This window comes from Brachyhypopomus gauderio, chromosome 6, assembly GCF_052324685.1.
Source record: "Brachyhypopomus gauderio isolate BG-103 chromosome 6, BGAUD_0.2, whole genome shotgun sequence".
In the NCBI taxonomy this organism is placed as follows: Eukaryota; Metazoa; Chordata; class Actinopteri; order Gymnotiformes; family Hypopomidae; genus Brachyhypopomus; species Brachyhypopomus gauderio.
In genome coordinates, this window is record NC_135216.1 from 25,745,404 (window position 1) to 25,768,969 (window position 23,566).

The window sequence follows — 23,566 nt, forward strand, 5'->3', positions numbered from 1 at the left end:
TCCCTGTTTTCCCTTCAGTCTACTTTCAGTCTCTCTCTCTCTCTCTCTCTCTCTCTCTCTCTCTCTCTCTCTCTCATCCTTTCTCTCTTCCTCTTCAGACTACTCCAGATATCAGATGGGGAGAGGGAGCTACTGCCCGGTGCCGTCAGACATGTTTCGCAACTGCGAGAGCAACCTGGCACGTTGGGCTTCAGCGGTCCGCCCTAAACCCGCCATGATGACACTGCGGGTTAGGGCGCCTGCTGGGTCTGCTCTGATCACGACCAGAACCCACCAGTGCAGACGTACAACCCATTACTAAGCACCTTGAACATGGCATTGAAATGACAGCCAGAGTGTGTTAGAAGTGTCGATAATCTCTTCCCTGTGGACTTCAAATTCCACATGTAAGATTTGTGCCTGGGAAATGCGGGGTGAATAAAGGCGAAGGCCGTGCCCGCGAGCCGGATGCCCGTCAGAGCCGCCACTACTCTGGCCTCAGTGCGGACCCAGAAGGGCCCCGGCGCTTTGGCCCCCGTGAGGTGCAGTGCCGTCTTACTTCTCGTAGTCGTGCTTGCAGTAGAGCAGACGGTCACGGCAGTAGCACGTCCCACTGAGCGTGCTCAGACACACGGCACACTTCACGCACGTCTCGTGCCACGACTGCTCGTTCACACGCAGGAGGAACCGGTCGGCAATGGGCGACTCGCAGCCGGCACACACCTCACCTCCGCCCGCATGCTCTGAGGAAACACACACACACACACACACACACACACACACACACACACACACACACACAGAGACTGGTAAAGAGGAAATGATGGCCATTTTAAGGAAAGAACTAATAGTAAACAAATTGCATCCTTGAAGCTTTTTGGGACATTTTAAAGAAATTTGGCATACACCATGCTGCTAATTGAATTCATCAATACATGAAGCCTCAGCATCAAATATAATAGATCATAATAACAAATACAGTAATACGTTGCATTTAGTCTAAATCTAAATAAGTCTAAATGGGTGTGAACAAATGTTACATTTCTGACCTCCTAAAGGTACAGTGTTCCAAAATAAAATGGGGTTGTACTAACGATTTTGGAATGCTTCTGATCTCGTGAAAAAAAACGAACTTAACATTAAGGTTAAAGACGATAAAATAAACGGCGTATAAATCAAAACGTCACGTCGAATACCTCTTCAGCGTTGAATCGGATGTGAATTCTGTTGGATAATTTCTGAAGCGGTCACGTTCTTACCAAAAGGTGTGGTTGAGGGTGCTTGCTGAAGACATGACTGGTTTTCTTCTGTTTTCATCCCGTTCTTTCCTCCTTTCGAGTGCTGGCTGAAAACAAACAAACAAAAAGAAAACAACCAAAAGGAGCTCATTATTCGAGTTTCACATTAAGCGAAGAGTTGTAATAAGCAATATGGCGGCATATTCAAGTACAAGTTCAAGTAGCAACTTTAAGACAAACAAAAAAGGCCTGCAATCGATAGATTGCGCGCGCTTTCGGATAACGATATATAAAAACAAATTGCATCTCTCTCTCTCTCTCTCTCTCTCTCTCTCTCTCTCTCTATATATATATATATATATATATATATATATATATATATGAGAGAGAGAGAGAGAGAGAGAGAGAGAGAGTGTCAAGAACACGCCTGGTTTAACACCTACAATACAGCAGTTGATATAAGGCAAATGACCAGTCGAAAGCAAATATAAATATGTATGCAATGTAATTTAATATGTAATGTCAACATCCAATATATAAAAAGATTATATGAAATCTAACATTATTTTGCGAGCCGTTTCATCTGTAAAGTCAATATTGGAGAGGAGCAGAAGTTCATATAATGACTGTAAATCAGTAACTAACACATTATATTCCAGACCTATGACTACGATTACATATATATCCTTGTGGTCCTATGACAGAATAAAAGCCTAAAAGATTATGGCGTTCCTTACTCATCAGGTAAAATAAGCGTGTGAATATTGCGTAATATTAACCTTTAATTGCATACAAGAATTTTGTTAAATATACGAGACACTGTCACGGAAATAATAAAAGTCGTTTAAGGAATTTTCAGCTGTATTCTATCAGCACAAGAAAAAGACACAAAGAAGAATAAAGGTGTAGCCTTAATAATTCTATACCTCTTTTATATAAAATGCAATGTAAATTATTGTATTTGTAAATTAATGTCACAGAACTGCCATAATAATTTTTATTTGATTATTATTATGTCTTTTGTTTTTTAATCTTAGATTGAAAATAAAAAAATTACTTCGAAAGGTGTATATTTGAATTAAATAATTAAAAAGATTTAGTTCAATTATCATCAAATAAAACAATTATTGGATAATCGAATCAGAAATATTTAGAAATATTTATTGATGCTCAATATTTTTTTCACTTTTTTTATAAGCTGTCCAGTGGTTTCTCAGATATAATTTGTTGAATCATAATAATTTTTTAATATAAAGAGTAATCATATTAATATGACTGAAGAAAAAAAATCTTCTGTCGCCGTTGGTTAATAAATTAACTTCTCTCACTGCGATCTGATATAGGCCTAGCCTAGACTGTAATCAGTGGATCACGAAAAGTCTGAATATGAAATGGTCACGAGTGCATGTGAAAAAACAATATATATATATATATGACAAGCGAATTCATTTATCTATAGCCTCTAAGGTGAGGGTATCATATGGATTGCCGTACAGCTGCTGTTTGACAGTGATATTACGAGAATAAAAAATGACAGTGGAAACTGAAGTAGTGATTCTGGTTGTGTATTGGAACACTTTGTCTTCCAGTTTACGTCTCCGTTTGCTTATGCTGATTTTACTGCCGTGCATATATTTATTTAAAACGGGCTTCTGTAAAACGTGTGGAGCAAAATGAATGAACTGTGGTTAAATCTATTATTAAACGTAGTAGCAAATGACTACCGGCAGAATTGAGATACTTTGGTTCTGGCCGGGTCGCGTCTTTCCTCTGCGCTCTTCCCGCTGTAAGTAAAAGAAGCACGAGATGGCCACGCGCCAGTTTCAGAAAGGAGACAAGACCAAACTACTGAATTCATCTGTAAAACAGTTAACCTAATTTTTTTTTTCAAAATGCAACTGAGCAAAGTTCAAATGCTGCCTTGCTTTGCAAGTTAATTTCAGCTGTAAATTAAACCATATCACGAGTTTTCTTTTCTGCAGCCGTTCGATTCGTTTCGTTTAATGGACTGACTAAGAATAATGTTCGTTTAATGGTCATAAAGAATAAAACCACTTATTTATTAACCTTTTACAATAAAAAAGGCAGGAATTTTCAAATGCATTGAAAATGTTGGTTTGATGTTCTGCGCATACACGTAATGAACGGAACCATACAACAAATGTGTAAACAAATATTACAATCAAAGTTTTTAAATTGCAAGAACAAATATGCCATTTTAAAATCAGATGATATTTTATAATCCTTATGGAAATATCTAAAGGCTAACTAAATGGCAAAGTGCTCCAGAACAGTACAGAAATGTAACTACCTGTCGACACTCCAGGGGACACGGGACGTACCTTACGGTGAAACACACTCCTCCCGAGATTTCTGTAGGTAACATCAAAAAAACCGTTGAATGCGTTGACTCGTATCGATGGTGCCAAATATCGATGATGTTATTAAATTCCGGACTGTACGCGGGAACACCAAAACATCGCCGAATTTATTCTAATCTCCAGTCGTACGTGTTATCGTCGTTCTGAAATCGTTGAGTGAACCGCAGACTTCAGCCGCACAATGCCACGGTGGGAGGGGAGAGAGAGAGGGGGGGGGGAGTCAGAGGGAAGATAGGCACAGAAGAAATAAATGTACACCTCTCTCTCTCCCTCTCTCTCTCTCTCTCCCTCTCTCGATATTAGTCGGTGATCCTACTGGGACAAAATGTCTCCGTCTCATCTGCTGGTGACCTGACCAGGAAACATATCATGGGATTGTTGCTAGTAGACACCGTATTAAAATCAATATATACTCCAGTTGTTTATTTCAAAGCCACTGGTGGGCTTCACCACTTATTATGTCATTTACAAGTATGACATATAGATTTTGTCTATATGATAGATAGATAGATAGATAGATAGATAGATAGATAGATAGATAGATAGATAGATAGATAGATAGATAGATAGATAGATAGATAGATATTGCAAATGAAATTGCTATAGTATGCAAGAGTAATAGAGCTTTTTATAGTATAGAGTAATAGAGTAACAGTAATTGCACTGTGAACTTAATTTCTGCCGCATCAGGAGGCAGCGACATAAAATGGCCATCTTTGTCCTGTTGTGCCATGTTGACACGGCCATACCAACACAACCCACAACAGTCAGAGCGGACAGCCGTGACAGAGACTCATCAACCCTGAAGAGAAAAAAGATCTGGTGGTCACCTAAATCCATGATCATTCGTTTAAAGCCCAAAAAAACCAGTGACCCAATGAACTGTGCAATGTTTTGCTGAACATGAGAAGCTGACATAAGATTTGAAAAGCCAACACTAACAGGGCGACACTGCGGCTGCTACAGAGAGAGCGTGCACGTGTGTTTACACTGCGTTCTGATGCTGAAGTCGGAGCTTGCTTGGCACTGAAAGGCAGTTTTGAAAAATCCAGTTTGGGGTCTTAAGATTCAACAGCTCAGTTCAGATTACTGCAGTCCCATGTCATCCCTGATCAGCTGTCTTGTTTTATTGATATCTGCGAGACTTTATGCCCACAACACTGAATGGACATTTGTAACAAACGGGGCTCGAGCGTCCTCACTCTTTCCAGACATTTTTCGGTAGCGTGACACGTCACATCTGCCCTCTTGTGGTAAGACCGTAGGTCTTCTTTTTCTTGGGCTTTCCCTGGTAAAAATAGTTTTTTCCTGTAACACTTAACATTGCCTGCATTTAAAGTTTCTTAATTACAGTATTTTTAGAAATAGATTATTAGATTGCTTCAATCATTAGAAATAGGTTATTAAATAACTTCAATTATTAGAAAATATTATTTGCTTTATTGCAAAATCTTTTTTTTTTTTAAGAAATGATTATTAATTTACTATGAGTAATGTTTTTCTCCAGCAGTGAAGAATATTTAAATATTTACTTTGTTGTACATCAGGACAATTTCATAAATCAACTATGAAATGAAATAGCAAATTTTGTAAGATAAAACAATCTCAGCACACTGTAATCTAATTCTAACCTTAAATCAAAAGAAAGCATCATGTTAGTTCATTCTCTGGAAAACAATTACAAAACCATTAAGTTTGCTGGACAAACTCACTTTGCAAGATTATAATATACTTCAGTTCCCCTCAGGAACAAATTTTCACAATCTCAAAAAACCACAAGCACAAAGTGAATGATTAGCGTCTGCTAAATACTAAACACTAAGCTAAATTTGTGCATAAAATTGTGTAATTTGTAGTTGTGTACAAAAATGATATGTTGCAATTTATGCAAAATAATTTATACCAACTAAGCCTCAAGAGAAACACTGCATGTTTATGTGTAAATGACACATTATTTCACACATGTGCACAGTTTATGAACAACCACCTCCTAGTGAGTAGTTCAATAATCCAGTCAGTGGACTGCATCATAATCCAGTCAGTGGACTGCATCATAATCCAGTCAGTGGACTACATCATAATCCAGTCAGTGGACTGCATCATAATCCAGTCAGTGGACTGCATCATAATCCGGTCAGTGGACTGCATCATAATCCAGTCAGTGGACTGCATCATAATCCAGTCAGTGGACTGCATCATAATCCGGTCAGTGGACTACATCATAATCCAGTCAATGGACTGCATCATAATCCGGTCAGTGGTCTGCATCATAATCCGGTCAGTGGGAATGAGTAGGAGCTCAACCAGCAATGTGGCCACCTGAGTTCTGTTCCTGTCAGTCATATAAGTGGGGCATAATCTTCAATCTCAGGCCTGAAGGAATCTTCTGGGTGGTCTTTTCTTCCAATAAGTGACTCCTGACAAGGGGAATCATCACCTGCCCCTTTTGCCACCTGGGTATGTTGTTGGATTGGTTGCTGTTCTGGTAAACCAAGTGGTTTCCCCTCTCCACCCTGACAAGGAGGTCAACCAATCATGTCCCTCACCCAGATTCATGGGTCGGAGTAATGGGGGCGTGTTCTGATAGACCGGCAGAGTCTGGCGTTGTTATTTGCTTGGCTGTCTGGAAGAGAGAGCTTGTCTCTAGGCAGGAGCTACAGCTGCTATGTGGATTGGCTTGCAGGAGCCCTGCCCCAGGTTCAGAGGTAAGCTTGCCCCCTGCTGGCTGGGAGCCAACTGTGTGAATCGATTATGTTGGAATGGAACACCTCTGGTGCTGTAGGCCAGGTTGACTCCTCAACTCGAGTCCTTCAGTCAAGAAGAACCTTGTGGAGCTGGCACTACAGTGGTCATAGCCAGGACTGAGGGAGAGAGAGAGAATCAGACAAAATGTTTAAAAAATTGAATACTATAGGCAACCACCCAAAACATGGATTGTATAACATGGAATAGAATGTGGAACACAGAACACAGACCATAGACAATGGAGAACGGAACATGGAATAGAATGTGGAACACGGAGCATAGACAATGGAGAATGAAACATGGGCAAAAAGCTTTGGGCAAGACGTTGGCTGCAATTTTACTACTGAGCTCCTGAACAATAAACACAACTGGCTTCCAAAAACAGTCCTCTCCTACCTTCCTTCTCACTGGCTTCAGGGCTCAGCTGGTCCATTGCCTCATTGGATGATGACTTGTCAGAAATATAACCCTCGCTCGAATCTCTCTTGAATGTGTGACTCTGTTAAAATGATGTTAAAACGATACAGTTTCTGAACATAAGTGCTTTGGCTACAGAGCCATTATTGCTGTATTGGTGCAGAGAACTAAGTAAGGGGAAATTATATGAAGGAACTGATGTAAAAGTTCCCATTTCCAAGACTATGTGACTCACCAATAATTAATATGAAATGCATTAAGCAAATTTCCTACTTGGGACATATTAAGACATTATCAGAAATGGAATTATACATTTCTGAGAAAACATGAACATTTTATTAGTTCGTGTTATAATATTAATTTTCTGTGCTTAAACAGCCTTTAACATGAGCTGTTAATAACAAGTTATTATGTGGGCATTAAAATGTTAGTATCTACGAGCCTCTTCCCTAAACCTTGTATCCCAGACTTGTGTTCTAGAAGCCCACAGGACTGTGGAAGGCTTTTCTAGAAGTCCACAGCACAGTGAAATGTTGCCTCTGCACACATCTGGCACAGGCTACCAGATAATTATCAGAGCAGGGCAGTGAAAACACTGAACAGTCCAGTGCTGTGGCACTGCACTAATGAGGGAGGAGTTTGAAAACTCCTCCCCCATTCAGAGTGCCCAGTGCTGGCATGGTCAGAGCCCAGCGCAGTCTGTGGTAGCAGCAGCGAAAGCAGCAAAAGCACACGGGCAAGCGTAGTAATCCTGACAGATTAAGCATGTGATCCCTCTGGGTTTACTGCTGGGTGTGCCAGTATTTTTAAGCAACAGGTAGGAAGGGTGGGGGTGGAATTGACAAACAAGAGCTCCATTACCCAGACTGGGTTAACGTGACCCATCACACTATTTTAATCTCAAAACATTGCTCATGCTCTCTAATCTGAATGAGGGATATTTCAAGGGAACATGTGCGAAGCAAACTGAGGTACGTGCAGTGGCCTGGCTTAAGACGAGCTTTGGAAGGAGGTTAAGAGCACGAAACCTCCAAGATGCATTTCCTACCTCCAGGGAGCGGGGGCGTTCCTTGGTCAAAGGTTCGCCTTGTCTGGTCGTGCCAGGTTCGTGGGAGCGACATGGGGCCTTGGGTGGGGTGTCTGGGAGGGGAGTGGTGGGTACAGGTGGAGGTGTGCCAGGATGTGGTGCAGGCCCGAAGATTTGTTCCTGGTGTGAGATCATGAACTCCACCAGCAGGGCCTGGTAGCTGCTTTCTAAGAGCGCGATCATGGAAACGCCTCCTGACACTAGGGGGCGCAGGAGAGTGGGGCCAAACACTATACCCAGATTCCCGGGAGACATCTTATTCTCTTCAAAGCACTCAGATATCCTGAGAAAGTGAGGGTAACGCAGCTTTGATCAGAAAATACCTCATCACACAAGTTTAAATAAGAATGCTGGCATCATAAAGAAGAAACTACCTCTAGTAATTCAGATTTAGTAAGTCTGTAACTTGTTTTTAATTCAGATCTCCGAGGTGTAGAAGGTGTGTGTTACCTGTGCAGGTGGGCCATCATATGCCTTAGTGTGCTGTAGTTGCAGGGGGGAAGACGTTTCAGAACCTGTTTGAGGGTGTCTAACACCTCCTCTGTTATCTGACCACTGTCCAGCGTATGTTCCTTCTCACTGAGCCGCTGAATCACTTTGCCCACGCTGATGAAATCGCTGTAAAGGTCAAAGGTCAGCAACGGCTCTGGAAGCTACAGACAAGGACGGAGGAAGACACTTGATTGATTTGGTAATTGATACATATTGCCTTCAGTTGTTTTGACAGTTTAACTCCCCGTCAAATCTCGGAGGGGAGCAGAAGGTTCCATGTAACATATGTGACGTACCTCTTTGAAAAAGTGCTTGAGAAGGGAGGTGATGTCATGAGGTGAGACGTCAGAAAGGTCAACCTGGTCTTTCTGAGTCTCAAAGGTATAGCACAACTTCAGTATTCGAGGTTTGGACCCACTGACCCGATAAACACCCTATGAAAGTGAGAGCAGAGGGAGAGAGAGAGCGTTACATGGCTTTATAGATAGTGTTCAGTGTCTACACCTGCACAGTGTTCAGTATCTATACCTGGACAGTGTTCAGTGTGTATACCTGGACAGTGTTCAGTGTGTATACCTGGACAGTGTTCAGTGTGTATACATGGACATTGTTCAGTGTGTATACCTGGACAGTGTTCAGTGTGTATACCTGGACAGTGTTCAGTGTGTATACATGGACATTGTTCAGTGTGTATACCTGGACAGTGTTCAGTGTGTATACCTGGACAGTGTTGAGCGTGTATACATGGACAGTGTTCAGTGTGTATACCTGGACAGTGTTCAGTGTGTATACATGGACATTGTTCAGTGTGTATACCTGGACAGTGTTCAGTGTGTATACCTGGACAGTGTTCAGTGTGTATACATGGACATTGTTCAGTGTGTATACCTGGACAGTGTTCAGTGTGTATACCTGGACAGTGTTGAGCGTGTATACATGGACAGTGTTCAGTGTGTATACCTGGACAGTGTTGAGCGTGTATACATGGACAGTGTTCAGTGTGTATACCTGGACAGTGAGCGCTCGGGTCTCGATCTCTCTGGTGCAGACCTGGACGATGAACGGAATGTCATGTGCCTGCTCTCGGGGCAGCTGGGAAAATTCCACGCCGAACAAATTCCCTCTACGATTCTCACACTCCGTCTGGCACAGGTCAAGGCATTTCCTGTGGAGTGCCAGGCCGCACTGAGGACAGGACAGACGGGTTAGCCCACAAAGCACTGGGGACACAGGTCAGGCCATCAGGGACTGCGGAGACAGGTCAACCCATTAGGGACTGGGGAGACAGGTCAGCCCAACTGGGACTGGGGTTCATAGGTCAGCCCAGTAGGGACTGGATACACAGGTCAGACCAACAACGACTGGATTCACAGGTCAGCAACCTCCTTATTAAGATTATTGTGATATCAAGAGCTCTTAGTGAAGCCCTTCGATGGCTTAGGACACATAAAATTCTGAAAAAACCCACGATATTAGATGTTTACAACTTGTAAATTCTAATAAAAGTCAGTAACAAAGTATGGTAGTAAAGTAACAGTAACCGTAGCAGAGTAAAGTATCCTGTGTATCTCCTGTACCCACTTTCGTCCCGGCTCACCTCCTCACACTCGATGCCGCTGCCTATGATGAAGTTGTCGCACTGTTTGCACTTGGCCATCTTGCTCTTCATCTTCTTCAGCCGGTGGGTGAGTGCAGCGCGGCTGGTGCTCCGTGTTTTGGTATCGGCCCCGTAGCTGTCGTTCAGGGGATCACAGCATTCTGCGTGGGAGGGGAAACGGTCATAGCAGGCGACGCCAGCGGATGTGTGTTCTGGGTGTGTGTGTGTGTGTGTACGAGTGTGTGTGTGTGTGTGTGTGTTTATGTGTCCTGAATTACCAGCTTCAGCCACCATGTCTCTCTCATCCAGGTCATCGGAGGAGATGGTCCCAGTGGAAGCGGTGTTGGGCAGCCTACGACTCACATGGGCTTCAACAAAGACAAAACCACTCAAACCACTCAAACCACTCTACGCTGAGCAATGTTCGCCATGTTAATTATTCTGATTAGTTAATTAGTTTGAATGCAATGTCTCACCTGGACTCGAAAGAGACTCGAAGCTCCCTCCCATACTCTCACTGTCACTGCGCCCTGTTCAATATAAATGTCACACGTGACCAGTCACATACAACCCCTACAACACAACAGAAACAACTAGGAGAAAGAACGGTGGTGCCGTACGTCCGTCACTCGCGCTGCTGCTGTGCCTCGAGTCTTCTGGCAAGTAGAACGCGTCGTGCAGGGCCATCAGGGAGTTGCTCGCTTTACGCCGGCCCATAGGGGGCGTCCTGCGGAAAGCAGGGTCAGTAGCAGCTCACTTCAATGGATCGGTCACGTTTGGCTAAGATTCACACCCTCGTAATTTCCTAGGTGTCGCTGTTAGAAGCGTTTGGCCATGACCTTTGCCTGTTGGCAATCAAATCAACTGACTGGTTGAGGTGTCCCTCACATGGTTACATTGTAAACCACAAGCACCTAACCACATCCCCACACTCTTTTTTTCTACATTTTTCTGCAAGTTTTAGTCATTATGCCAATTCTCACCAATACGTCAGCTAGCTTTGCCCTCTAATACAACCACAACCAACTGTGGGGGTTCAGGCAAGCATATTCAGGCTGGCTTCCTCCATGATGAAAGCCAAGCACCACATATTTTCACAACACGGGGCAGCTGAGCAAACTTGGGGGTAACCGTTAACCACCCTCATGGGCAAGCTCAAGCACACGGACGTCAACAATTGGCTGCTGTCACAGAGGGAGACCATCCATCCTCTACTCCCTTGGGCTCCTGGCCATGGACGGCTGTGGCATCACCAGTGCCCAAACCAGCAAACTCACAATGAAAGGGTGAAAGCCATTATAGCACCACTCGGAGTATAATCACAAATTTACATATGAATGACTGGTGTGGTTAGTTTATCCATTTACAGCCAAACCAAAGTAAACATGACCAGCCCAGTTGTCTCTGCATGCTGACTGATTCCAACCCAGAACGAGAACAACCATCTTTCTTTCAAAAATGCCATTCGCTAGATGCAGAACACTTTAACCAGTCAGCTTCCACATTAAAAAATCCACACTCCCAGCCTCACCTCTTGCAAGGTGGGACGAACTCTTGGAAGTTGAACTTTGGGACGGGCCGCTCGGACAGGCAGTTCTTTTGGACGTAGGACAGATAGAGCTCGCCAGGCTGATACGGTCTGCACGTCAGCTCCAGGGCGTGGTAGCCCTGAGGGACCACCTCCGTCTGCTGCCTCTGGTAGAAGAACATGTTCACCATCACCTACGGTGGAGACAGGAAGTTAAATGTGCTTCGGAGCCCAGCGGTCGAACACAGCACTCATATTCCACTAGTACTCTTTTCAAAGGCCATATATTTTGGCTGCGTGTACAAGGGGATGGGACCTCTTTCAGCACTGTATCTGCTTGGCAGATGAGCTTGCGATTGTGCGAGATGATGGACTCCTTCGAACGCTCCAGCGCCTCCTGTTGGGTGTTGGCATTGCCCACACACTGCCTGTACAGATCTTCCGCCTCCACAACCTGCCCGAGAGAGGAACGTCTCAGTGTACGTCGTTTCACTAAAGGCTTTGTGCACTATACACACTCCTGTGAACCTCCAGAACGGACCAGGGCCTTCCCAGTGGCAGTTCTGGAGATCCTGGAGGTCCTGGAGATCTTGGAGATTCCTGCCCTTTAGTTTTCCTTGCTCAACTTACTAATTATAAAGCCCTGAAGGGTTGAGTGCAGGGGTTTAGTGTCTGGAGTATGTATGGGGCCGCACACTGCGGTGTGTGCTGTGGGTGTCTGGGATGGGTCGCTGGACAGATCTTCAAGCAAAGAGACTCGGGGATCCTGAGAAGCTCGTACCTTTGTCTGTGCTTCGTCGCGGGACTTCCTTCTCTTGTCTAAAGTCTTGGAGCCGCCCACCTCGTCCACGCCTTTGGAGGTCACGGCCTTGGCCTTCTCCAGCTCCTCACAGCGCTGGTTGTACTGCTGACGAGCACGCTTCATCGCCGCCAGTGCGTCGTTCTAACACACACACACACACACACACACACACACACACACACACACCAAAAAATGTCATATTAACATGAGAAAACCATAGCAAATCCTCAGTGATGCCACATGTTTGGGATCTTACACACACACACACACACACACACACACACACACACACACACACACACACTGTACTGACCATTTTCTTCTGCTCTTTTGTCCATTGATCCTTGAACTGCCGACGCCACTTGTCAACCTCACATCTCTTGGCAGACAAGGCCTTAGAGAACAGCAGTAAATAACATAAGTAAATAACATTACAAACTAGCTACACAATCAATATGAACCTATTATTTATATCCAAGCCAAAATACCCTAATCAAGTTTTGAAGAAACACTGCCTTAGCTGCAGTCGAACTTACAAAAGCAGTGGTATGCTATGGCACGATCTGTGAGCAGTGCTGCTTGCACTCCTCAAAACCGACCAGAGGGTGGCGCTGTTTGCTGACGGGAAAGGTGGCTGGCTCAAGTACCTGATAACAGCGATTGGACACCTGCTCCATGGCCTGTCTGGCCGCAGTGCTGCTCTTAAGGTCGTGTTCAAGGGCCATTGTGTAAATATCATGCAGGGGCATCAGTTCCTACACGCAAGAGCAGCGGATCACTGAAGGTTCCTGACAGCACATGCTGTTGATGGGAGTGTTTGCGTGTGACACGCGTGTACGCTAACAAACCTGCTGAGCAATGCAGGCCTTCGCCGTGTCTGCTGCCTTAATGACATTCTTGGCAAATTCTTGCTCTACAGAGAAATTCATATCAGATCATGTGGGGATGTGATGAATACACTGTGTAATGAACATAATGAGGAAACGGCACTCTTTGTTTCATCTTCCTCAAAATGAAAAATGCAGAAATTAAATGATGCAGTAAAGTAAAGTAAGTAAAGTAAGTAAAGTTCATCTTATCCCACATTAATATTTACAATCGATCAAATCAATGCATCTGAATAGGCTTCTTAGAAAATAAAGGCACCTTCTGTGAAAATGGTATTTTGTAATAGTATTTTGTAACTCCAGAACTGACTGGAGTTAAGTGGAATTTTTCTGTAAATATCAATATAATGTGACAGAGTCCTTTGGCACGTAGCTCCATTGGTACAGGTAGACTTTACATCAGGCTAATGGGCTTTACTGTTCTGTAAAGTACTGTGCTGTTTTCTGTACTGTAAAGTACAGTTGTACAATACTAAATGCCACTGACTGGTGAAGCACAATGTTTCATGTTGGAAAAGACTTGGAAGTTGATTTTGAAGAGTTCCCACTAAGTATATTTAAGGAGGACCCACTTCAGTTTTATACTTGTGTCTGCATATGTTAATTGTAGTGTTAATATTTATCCACTAGGTGGCACAGTGAAGGCTGACACCCATAACGTTAGTTCCTATCCTGTTCAGACGAGAAGTGCATGCTCTTAAGATCTGTAAATGAGGTCATCAAATCTTTTTCTAGGAGGCGTATCAAAAGTCTATAATTAAAATACAAGAACTTCCAGAGAAGGTCTTGTTCTACTAATCTTGTTCCTGCAAACTAGACGCACTGAGTCACATATGTTAAGGTTCTATAATAATCAAATGTAATAATGTGTTAATATATGTTGGTTATAGATAAAAGCATATATTGACCCCAGTGCCTTTTTTTGTTTTATGATAGTGCCTATCATTTATGTTAAGTAGCTCCTAAACCTTTACTTCTAAGGAAAGCAAATGTATATCACGTTTGTATGCTTTAAATACACATAAATTATATACCATATATAACATAAAATATGTTAATATATGTTATGTATATCTTTTTTATACGATTTCTCCTGACATGCAGAGACACAGAAAGAGAGTGAGTGAGAGAGAGAAAGAGAGAGAGAGAGAGAGAGAGAGAGAGAGAACAGGGATGATTGTAAGGGTCCCCAGCAGGCAGCAGGATGGCTGATGAGACCTGAGTTTCAGCTGATGGTGGTGTAAGTGCGGGTGAGGAGGTTCTCTGTACTACTAACCCAGGCTGATGGTGGTGTAAGTGTGGGTGAGGAGGTTCTCCGTACTAACCCAGGCTGATGGTGGTATAAGTGTGGGTGAGGAGGTTCTCCGTACTAACCCAGGCTGATGGTGGTGTGTAAGTGTGGGTGAGGAGGTTCTTTGTACTAACCCAGGCTGATGGTGGTATAAGTGTGGGTGAGGAGGTTCTCCGTACTAACCCAGGCTGATGGTGGTGTAAGTGTGGGTGAGGAGGTTCTCCGTACTAACCCAGGCTGATGGTGGTGTGTAAGTGTGGGTGAGGAGGTTCTCTGTACTAACCCAGGCTGATGGTGGTATAAGTGTGGGTGAGGAGGTTCTCCGTACTAAACCAGGCTGATGGTGGTGTAAGTGTGGGTGAGGAGGTTCTCCGTACTACTAACCCAGGCTGATGGTGGTGTAAGTGTGGGTGAGGAGGTTCTCCGTACTAACCCAGGCTGATGGTGGTGTAAGTGCGGGTGAGGAGGTTCTCCGTACTAACCCAGGCTGATTGTGGTGTAAGTGCGGGTGAGGAGGTTCTCCGTACTGACCCAGGCTGATGGTGGTGTAAGTGCGGGTGAGGAGGTTCTCCGTACTAACCCAGGCTGATGGTGGTGTAAGTGTGGGTGAGGAGGTTCTCCGTACTAACCCAGGCTGATCCTCTTCTCCATCCAGGTCAGGATGTCCTTGGCGTAGCGGGACCACGTCTTTGAGTACTGCAGGGCGACCTCCACGCCGCTCTCATTACGACACAGCGTCAGGTCAGACTCCTGGAACGAAGCTGGAAACACAACCTGCGCGTCAGTCCCTCCGTGTCCTGACCATCACTACTTGGACATCATCGCCGTCTGTCCGCAGTAGCATATCATGCAAGTTATAACCTTACACATTTATGACCTGATAAAATGACAGTTAACTGGGGGCTAAGTGAGAGAGGCAACTACTCACATTTCCACTGTATTACCCAGTACTGAATTATATCAGGAAGAAGAAAGAGGAATAATAGAATATGAATTCCAAGTTAGTGAATAGCACAAACTACCTCAGTCCATTCTAGTACAAAAAAAGGGTTTTACATCATCAGAACTCTTGTCCTTCAGTTCCAGGAGAACCACTGTCTACAGCACAAAGAGTTCAATGTCCTGCGAAATGTTTAGTTCAGCTCAGACAGCTCCCTAGCACCGATCCCGTGAAGTCATCCCATGTCAGGAAGAATCCCAGCTATATGAATGGTGTGCTTAAAGCTTTTAAAGCTGACTGGGGGATTCCAGTGACCTCTGCCCTCTTCCACAACCTGACTCCTCCCACTCCAACTAGCCAATCCTCACCTGTTGCTCAGAGCAGCTTGGAGCCCGTCACACTGATCTTCCTCACATTCATCCATCATTGTTACTTTTGCCACTCATTTCTCTCTTTCTGTATCTGTCCACGTCATTTCTAAACTTCAGTCTCGACCTCTTTCTCCCACTCCTCTTCCTCCTTTCTGTTCGTTGTAACCAGCCCACGCCGTTCTGGGCCCCGTCACTCTCACACTGCGTGGCAGAGATGTGTGCAGTTTGCTCATCGTGCTGCATTCAACTTCCTGTAATTCCTCCGCCCTTGTATTTCCCAGTGCGGTCTTAGCAGAACATACTGAAAAACAACTGATCCACAAAATCCAAGCGGTTTATCTTTTGGAACCCAAGATCTCCTTGTCAAAACAAGCGATTCAGCTAGCTGGCGTAGGGGAGCGTGGATCGCAGAGATGGCACCTCACCAGGAGGAACTATGAGGCAAGTTAAGATAACAGGCCAGACACCCGTAGTCTCTCTGACAAATATATCTACCCTGTCTGTCTTCTGTCCCTGTCTGAACCTCCTGGCCCAGTGATGGGGGGAGATAATTATTCCATGTAGACAAAGTGAGGCCAGCAATGGGTCTCTCCTCATATTGCTACTTTGACTCTGCCGTGCAGGTTCTCTACAACATTAAGAAAATCCAATAATTTATCTCTACTGAAACCACTTACGTTTGTCCAGTCCCTTGTCTTCTGGGGGCAGTCATGTCCTGGTGGTAGGGAACTGGTCTTGTGACCGGAGGGTCGTGGGTTCGATTCCCAGACCTAGGGCTAGGGCTGCCCACTGTGTGATCTACAGCCCCCTAGTAATCACTAGTGTGTGTGTGTGTGTGTGTGTGTGTGTGTGTGTGTGTGTGTGTGTGTGTTCTAACTGCACAGATGGGTTAAAAGCGGAGGACAAATTTCGACTGCTGTGAAAAAATCACAACTGACAAAATATGGGACATTTAAATTTTTCTCGAGACTGGACTGCAGATTGATCTGGTATCTCCTTCTTTATGCCATTGGACCCATGCAAGCCATACAGCTACAATGCTTATCTTCACCCACCCAAAGTTCTCTTGTGTCACTCCCAGCTGTGATACCACCACTGGCTCCCTGTAGCAGCTTACTTCAGATTTAAACCAATCTCAAAACCAAAACTCAACCAGCTCTCAAGTACCTGTAAGCACCAATTGAAACCCCACTCTGCATCACACTGCCTCTCAGCCTCTAGCACTGCTCAACTCAAACCACCATCACACAAGACACATACATACATCAACACTCTTCTCTGTCCTGGCGCCCAAGTGGTGACACGAACTTCTCCTGGATACACATACAGCAGAGACACTGCTTGACTTTAAACGAGGAGTGAAGATTCACTTCCCCACTTAAATATGCACTTATATATGCAAAAAAAATGATTTCTTTTGCACTCAAGCTAATGTTTTAGAAGAAAACTATAGAATGTACAACAAACTTTTGTAAGCCACTCTGGACATCAGCACCTTCTGATTCTGTAAATATGAGTTTAAATGTGGAGATTTACCTGCTAAATGAGTCATGACCCTCTGGAACACCTGCACATTTCTACCTCTCCCTGCCAGTACGTCGCTTCCGCTTTCCTGCCTCTGCGTGTGAGTGATTAGATATTTATCATCAAACCTGTTTACACCAGATCAACCTGGGCTGCCATGAACTCATAATAGCCACTATTGTTCCTCTGTCACTTCCTATCTGAACTGAGCAATAAGTTACAGCCACCGAGAGCCTGTTGAGTGTAACCCAGCATCACCTACGCTAGGCCTCTCGCAGGTCAGACCGCACAGCGTGGGGGTCAGAGGTCAGCGCTGAGGGCTAGGCGACCGGGACGAAGAAGCAGATTACACAGCTCCCGTGAGACCGGGGTCCGACCCGTCTGCTCAAGCAGTTGGTGGCGCGTTACGTCCCTGCAGAACCACAAACAGCCCCACGGGCTGCCAAGCCCGGCCTAATGTGTAGCTTAGGCGCTGCGTGTGGCGGATGGCGATGTAATCCTTAATCCCCGCCGGCATAGCACTGAAGTGGTGAACGGTTCTACACGAACTGTGCGTAGGTTTAGTTCTAAGACTTGGACTGTAATGAATTGCAGATTGTTCTGAATTCTTCTTTCCTTCCTTCTCTGTGAAACTCCGTGGTTCATTAACTGATGGCGATGTTCGGTTTGACTGGGTGACATTTCTGAGACACGCCAATACTTCTATAGATCGCTGCTCATCTTCACCATCTACGTTTCTCTCTCTCCCTTTCTCTCAATCACTCTCTCTTCCTCCGTCTCCCTCTCTCTCCCTCTCCTGTGATATATATTGGTGGGAGGAGCTGCCACTGCCTGTGGGTTTAATCTTCTCTCTCCACACTCATCCTGCGCTGATCCTGTTAGCACGGGAGGGGCAATTGGCCCATGTGGGTAATTACACATAAACAAGCAGGGCAGAAGGGGGTCATTAACGGCTGGATGACTCTCTCCTATATCACATTCTGCCCCCACCAGCCATTCTACTGCCCCTGAACAGGTGAGAACACAATGGTCAGGACGCCATATGGGCAGCACAGAGAAGATCAGCGGGTTGAGAGAGAAGGCCAGTCCTAGATCTCAAGGGGGAGGTTGTTTAATGAACCTGAATGGGCAGAAGTGACCTAATCCTTTCTCTCACATCGAGGCCCTTTATAACTGTGGGCTCACAGCTTTCTGGACATGTCAGTCATGGACTCTGTGACGCACATCTTTGTGTGTGATGTGTGTATGCAAGTTGTAAGCAGATTAATAAAGAACATTGAATCTCTCTCTTTTTCGCGCGTGCGCAAACACACACACACACACACACACACACACAGTCAGTTACATTAATGAAATGCATCAGTTTACCTGACATCCCGCCCTCTTTCCCTCCTCTGTCTTGGCAGATGGAAATGCCGACATCTTCACCCTGAAAAGCACCACACCATCTCACACGGTTCAGACATACAGTATGTGTAAAAAAGTGTGAATTTTAGTCTTTTACTGTTAAATCATCTGGAGGCGTGTCAGGGGTTTCTGAGAGAGACTGTGTGTCAGGGTCTGTGATCAGGTCCTCTTCATACCTGGTGGTGCAATACACACACACACACACACACACACACACACACACACACACGATTTAAAAGTACATACCAAAACATACCCATTAATGCATCAGCCCAAACTGATAATATGCTTTTCATTATGATAAAATAACCTGGGTAACGTGGCCAGACCAACAGCTGTCTACAACATGTGTAATAGTATGTATACATACACGCTCATTAAGGAGAGGTCCAGGTTATCAAAATCCCGTAAAATCTCACTGTAGCGTTTAGTCGATGAGTGTCTGCTTTGGACACCATCATCTGGAGAGAGAGAGAAAACGAGAAAAGAGACAAAGAGAGAGAATGAAACGAGTGTGAGAGACTTGTGAAAGAGCAAGAGAGTGAGAGAGGGAGTTGGAGCAAGTGAGAGTGAGAAAACAAAGAAGACATGGCCAGGGAAATACTTTCTATAACGATATCATCAACTTTCTATAATTAGATGTCCTGAAAAAAGTGCAGGTGCATATCAAAGCTCTCAACTGTCAGCTGAGATACATTCCAACTCCCTCGTGCACAAATCATCCACAACAACAACAAAAAACCTAAATACAGGAAGGGAAAGAGCAAAGGCCCGTGGTTTGGGACGTGTCGTTTGAGTCGAGCGTGCTAAGATGACACGAGGCCGCGCCTTCGGCCTTCGAGAAAATGCATCGACACCACCATGTGATGCGCGGCCTGCGAGATGCAGGAAATGTAGTTCGCACATTTCGCCCAGACGCTGCACTAAGGTAGCATGAGGTTGAGACAGAGGAAGAAAAAGATCGTGCCGATTCCGCGCGCAGACATAGCCCCCCGGCGCGCGCCCTGATCTTTCAGCGCAGAGCCTGCTGCCACTTCCTCGTGTTATCTGTAGCTACGGGCACGGTGTGCAGAGTTTGGCAACCCTAAGAAACTCTTATTATGCACGGAACACCTGAAAAAGTCATCTACTTCACCGCCTTGCTCCGTTTTGGTCAACCACATCCTGCGTGCAGTTTTAAGACACGATGCACTGCAGGAGAAGTCACGCCGTTTTTTTCATTAAGAGCGCCGTACACAGCTGTCACAGTGGCGCAAAGATCGAGTCAGGTCAAGCCAGCATTTACTGTCATCCAGACTAGACACTATACAGTAGTATAAAATATACAGTAGGATAATTTTTTTTTTTAAGTTTGCAGGAACAAGTCACAACGTGCAGGATTTGGGTCGGTGCGCAAACAGTGCGAAAAAGGGAAACGCAAAACACTCAACTGACTGCACTGCAAATATCACTGGTGGCTACATCAAATGTTCTGGTCGTCTCGTCCGCCGGATAGTGTGGTAGACTGTTATAAGATGAAGAGCCTGCCGCACATTTCACCCCGTTTAGTAGTTAGGGAGGTATTTATTAATTTCATCTTAGCACACAGAAAGCGTGTGTCATTTTGAAGCATAGAGCATGAAGAGATTTTGATCTCTAAATGTGTTTTTTGCAAATACGTTGTTATGATTTGTTTGTAAAATATATAAACCAGTACTACACAAAATTAAAAACTTTGTATATATACACACACACACACACACACACACACACACATACATATAATCATGTATGTATGTATAATCAGCCAATGCATGAAATGGAGTAGCCCTAATCAGTGTGAAGCTATGTAATTAATAGAAGTGGTAGTAGTTGTACTATAGTGCTACAGAGTTGAGATAAAGCATTAACAATCTTCTCTAGAAAAAGTTTTAAAGAGTTATGTGTAATGTATATATTTATATTAATTTACAGCATGTGCCCCTCACAGTCATACAAAGCGGCTTAGAAGAATCTGGTATATTAGAATATTAGTATATTTGCAGTAGATTTCGGAATCTATTCTTAGATGCAAATAGGATCCAAAGTCACAGCGCAACATAAGACAGGAAATACCCTGATCATGCACCGGCAGAGATGTAGGGCGCTTGCATGACACACACACACACACACACACACACACACACACACACACACACACACACACACACAGAGGAAGAAAAGGAACAAAAGACACACGAGGGATACAAATCAAATGCTCCTTAACAACTCACCCTTAACCTAACATCTCTGCTCCATAACACCTGTCTGATTCAACTCACCCTTAACCTAACATCTCTGCTCCATAACACCTGTCTGATTCAACTCACCCTTAACCTAACATCTCTGCACCATAACACCTGTCTGATTCAACTCACCCTTAACCTAACATCTCTGTACCATAACACCTGTCTGATTCAACTCACCCTTGGGCTGCCGTAGCTGTGTGGTCTCTGTTATCTCCTCCATGTAGTCCTCTATCAGTAAACCAGACCTTCACACAGATCGCACCTTCACACTCTGGTTAGTTACTCCATCAATCTTTACAGAAGTCGTTGTGCCTGGTAGCACCAGCTGGGCGTTTGGTCCACCGACGTGGAGACGGACGGACATACAGGAGGCTGGTGTACTGCTCCTCTCCCTCATCTGTTCTGTGAACCCTTGGCTTCCTCTAAAGTGGAGCTTGGCCAATGCTCTTTCACCATCGCGTGAACAGGAAGTGGGCCTTGCTGTAAGTCTAGGACACACCTATTCGTGCCGACGTTTGTGCTAAACCGCTGGTGTTAGTGGGAACCGCCGTGCTGACATGCTGGTTGAGGATCTGGCTACAGCAATGGCCTCCGCAATTATTAATAAACTGTGGTGAACTACATATGGTTTGTGTGGGATTCTTTATTAATGAGGTGATATACCATTTGTTTCATGTCACATGCTTCTAATTATGGAGCCTGTAATTATAAACGTAAGCAACAGTAAATGAACTTTTCTTGCTTACTGCTTGCTTAAATTATGTTTGCATCAAATATTTTATTTCACTAACATCACTGAAACACAAAACTCATTTTTGTGGTGGGACATGCAGGCTTAAATTTCATGTTCCTATACCATGCCCTCTGCTGGCTGTAATGTGCATTACATGTCTGAGGAACAGAATCAATGTCTCGACACATACTGTCCACAAATTCAGCTGTAATTCACACTCTTCTGTGCAGATAGAGCAAGGTACTTGTGAAACCAAAGTCATGGGTTTGAACAGCAGTGGCACACATACAGATAAACATAGGTCTTTCTGGATACGATCATCTGGATGCTAAGAAGAGCATGTTGACATGTACAAATATCAATAGACAAACAAAGGATGGACAAATGTATAAATGTGTACATGCAAAGGCCCTAGAGTAAAATATAGTCATGGTGAAAGCGGGGGGTTACTTTCACCGCCCAAACAAATATAAACTGTGTTACTGTCTAAAGGTAGATCTACTGTATTACCACCAAAAGATCTACTGTGTTACTGCCAAAGATAGATCTACAGTGTTACCACCCACAAAAAAAGATCTACTGTGTTACTGCCAAAGATAGATCTACAGTGTTACCACCCACAAAAAAAGATCTGTGTTACTGCCAAAGATAGATCTACAGTGTTACCACCCACAAAAAAGATCTACTGTGTCACCGTCCATAGATAGATCTACAGTGTGACCACCCACAAAAAAAGATCTACTGTGTTACTGCCAAAGATAGATCTACAGTGTTACCACCCACAAAAAAAGATCTACTGTGTCACCGTCCAAAGATAGATCTACTCTGTTACTGCACAAAGATAGATCTACTTTATTAATGTCCAAATATATATCTACTGTGTAGAGAAACTCTGCCACAGGCTGAACAATTCACTGTTATGAACTAGAAGAACGAGAGCATACAACACCAAAGCCCATGACTAAAATATCTTTAAATATTAAATGTCTTAATAATTCTGACTGTGACTGACTCTCCCTTTTAATAATGTTCTTTCTAAAGGGCTTTTGGATGTCATACTTCAATTTTCAATTTTAGTTTCTTTGAAAAGAAGCAATAAGTAACATAACTAGCTTATTCTGAAAGTAATTAGTACTGCAGTTTGAGAGAGGTAATTAATAATGGGTAACTCATTGTAGATTACTCAGTCTAAACAGCTTTCTAAAACAGATCGGAATCCTAGAAGTGTGCTCCAGACAAAATGTTAAGGAACCTGTCCTCCGTCCCAACACCTGGAGTTAAGCCCATGTGCTCTCCTGCATCACAACCCACTGATAACTGCAAAAAAAAAACAAGAGTCATGCTTCCTTAATGTAAATATAGTTACAGTTTCAAAACACACCACCCGCTCTCCCGGTCCATGAAGTCCACAGATGGAATCTAAGCTAACAAAACAGCCATTTTTGAAATCACTGTTTCTCTGATGTCAGAACATTCACAACACCCACTTTAAAGCGGTTTAGCCCCACCCACTTACACTGCAGCTCTCAGTACATTCTGAATGAACTACACTCAGAACAGAGCTGTTTTATCTTTAATTCTAAGGGACGGATACATCCACCTTTTTATATGCATCATGTAATCATGTTGTACACCCAGTAATCAATCAGTCGCCATGCCGATGATGCCATATGCAATATATTATGCTTAATTGTTAGCTACTGCAATCATGATGAGAGACCGGAGGGGGATATATGGGAGTAGGAGGACTCTGCAGAACTGATGCGTGACGCTGTGTCATTACAGCCTGAGATGTTTATATAGTAACCTGGCATTTTGACTCAAACATTCGGGTTCAAAGACTTGAGCACAAAAGCGAACCCACAGCCCGAGAGTCTGCG

The 23,566-nt window shown here is 44.1% G+C and overlaps 2 protein-coding genes across 4 annotated transcripts in view; both read right to left on the reverse strand.

Annotated features, from left to right (window-relative positions):
- lmx1al (LIM homeobox transcription factor 1, alpha-like) overlaps positions 1 to 6,191 on the reverse strand; it is an 18,415-nt gene extending 12,224 nt beyond the window's left edge. The window contains exons 1-4 of the mRNA XM_077010021.1: positions 6,052 to 6,191; positions 3,560 to 6,015; positions 1,239 to 1,324; positions 539 to 722 (exon numbers count right to left, since the gene is read on the reverse strand). Coding sequence (XP_076866136.1) covers positions 539 to 722; positions 1,239 to 1,324; positions 3,560 to 3,603 — 314 coding nt within the window. The 5' untranslated portion in view covers positions 3,604 to 6,015; positions 6,052 to 6,191. The remainder of the gene's footprint in view (positions 1 to 538; positions 723 to 1,238; positions 1,325 to 3,559; positions 6,016 to 6,051) is intronic.
- On the reverse strand, positions 5,926 to 23,528 carry gmip (GEM interacting protein). Of its 3 annotated transcripts, none has more exons than XM_077010016.1 (21): positions 21,131 to 23,528; positions 19,057 to 19,147; positions 18,784 to 18,862; positions 18,648 to 18,708; positions 15,074 to 15,205; positions 13,115 to 13,179; positions 12,914 to 13,021; positions 12,580 to 12,660; positions 12,246 to 12,407; positions 11,781 to 11,918; positions 11,468 to 11,658; positions 10,557 to 10,663; positions 10,413 to 10,466; positions 10,215 to 10,304; positions 9,937 to 10,097; positions 9,348 to 9,524; positions 8,636 to 8,773; positions 8,298 to 8,500; positions 7,809 to 8,130; positions 6,740 to 6,842; positions 5,926 to 6,459 (listed from the first exon to the last, which is right to left on the reverse strand). In XM_077010016.1, the coding sequence occupies exons 1-21, from the start codon at positions 21,171 to 21,173 to the stop codon at positions 6,413 to 6,415; spliced, it is 2,553 nt and encodes an 850-aa protein (XP_076866131.1). In that variant the 5' UTR covers positions 21,174 to 23,528; the 3' UTR covers positions 5,926 to 6,412. The 3 variants fall into 3 exon arrangements, with proteins under 3 accessions (XP_076866131.1, XP_076866132.1, XP_076866133.1); XM_077010017.1 differs by lacking the exon at positions 21,131 to 23,528 and adding an exon at positions 19,800 to 20,304; XM_077010018.1 differs by lacking the exon at positions 6,740 to 6,842.
- Positions 23,529 to 23,566: the final 38 nt, after the last annotated feature.

Bases quoted from the DNA above. Each gene is read 5' to 3' on its own strand.
- gmip (XM_077010016.1), bottom strand. From the start codon at position 21,173: ATGGAGGAGATAACAGAGACCACACAGCTACGGCAGCCCAAGG. The intron at 11,919-12,245 runs GTACGAGCTTCT...TCTCTCGGGCAG, and splicing joins GCGACGAAGCACAGACAAAG to GTTGTGGAGGCGGAAGATCT. The intron at 10,664-11,467 runs GTGAGGCTGGGA...TGCTTTCCGCAG, and splicing joins TTCGTCCCACCTTGCAAGAG to GACGCCCCCTATGGGCCGGC.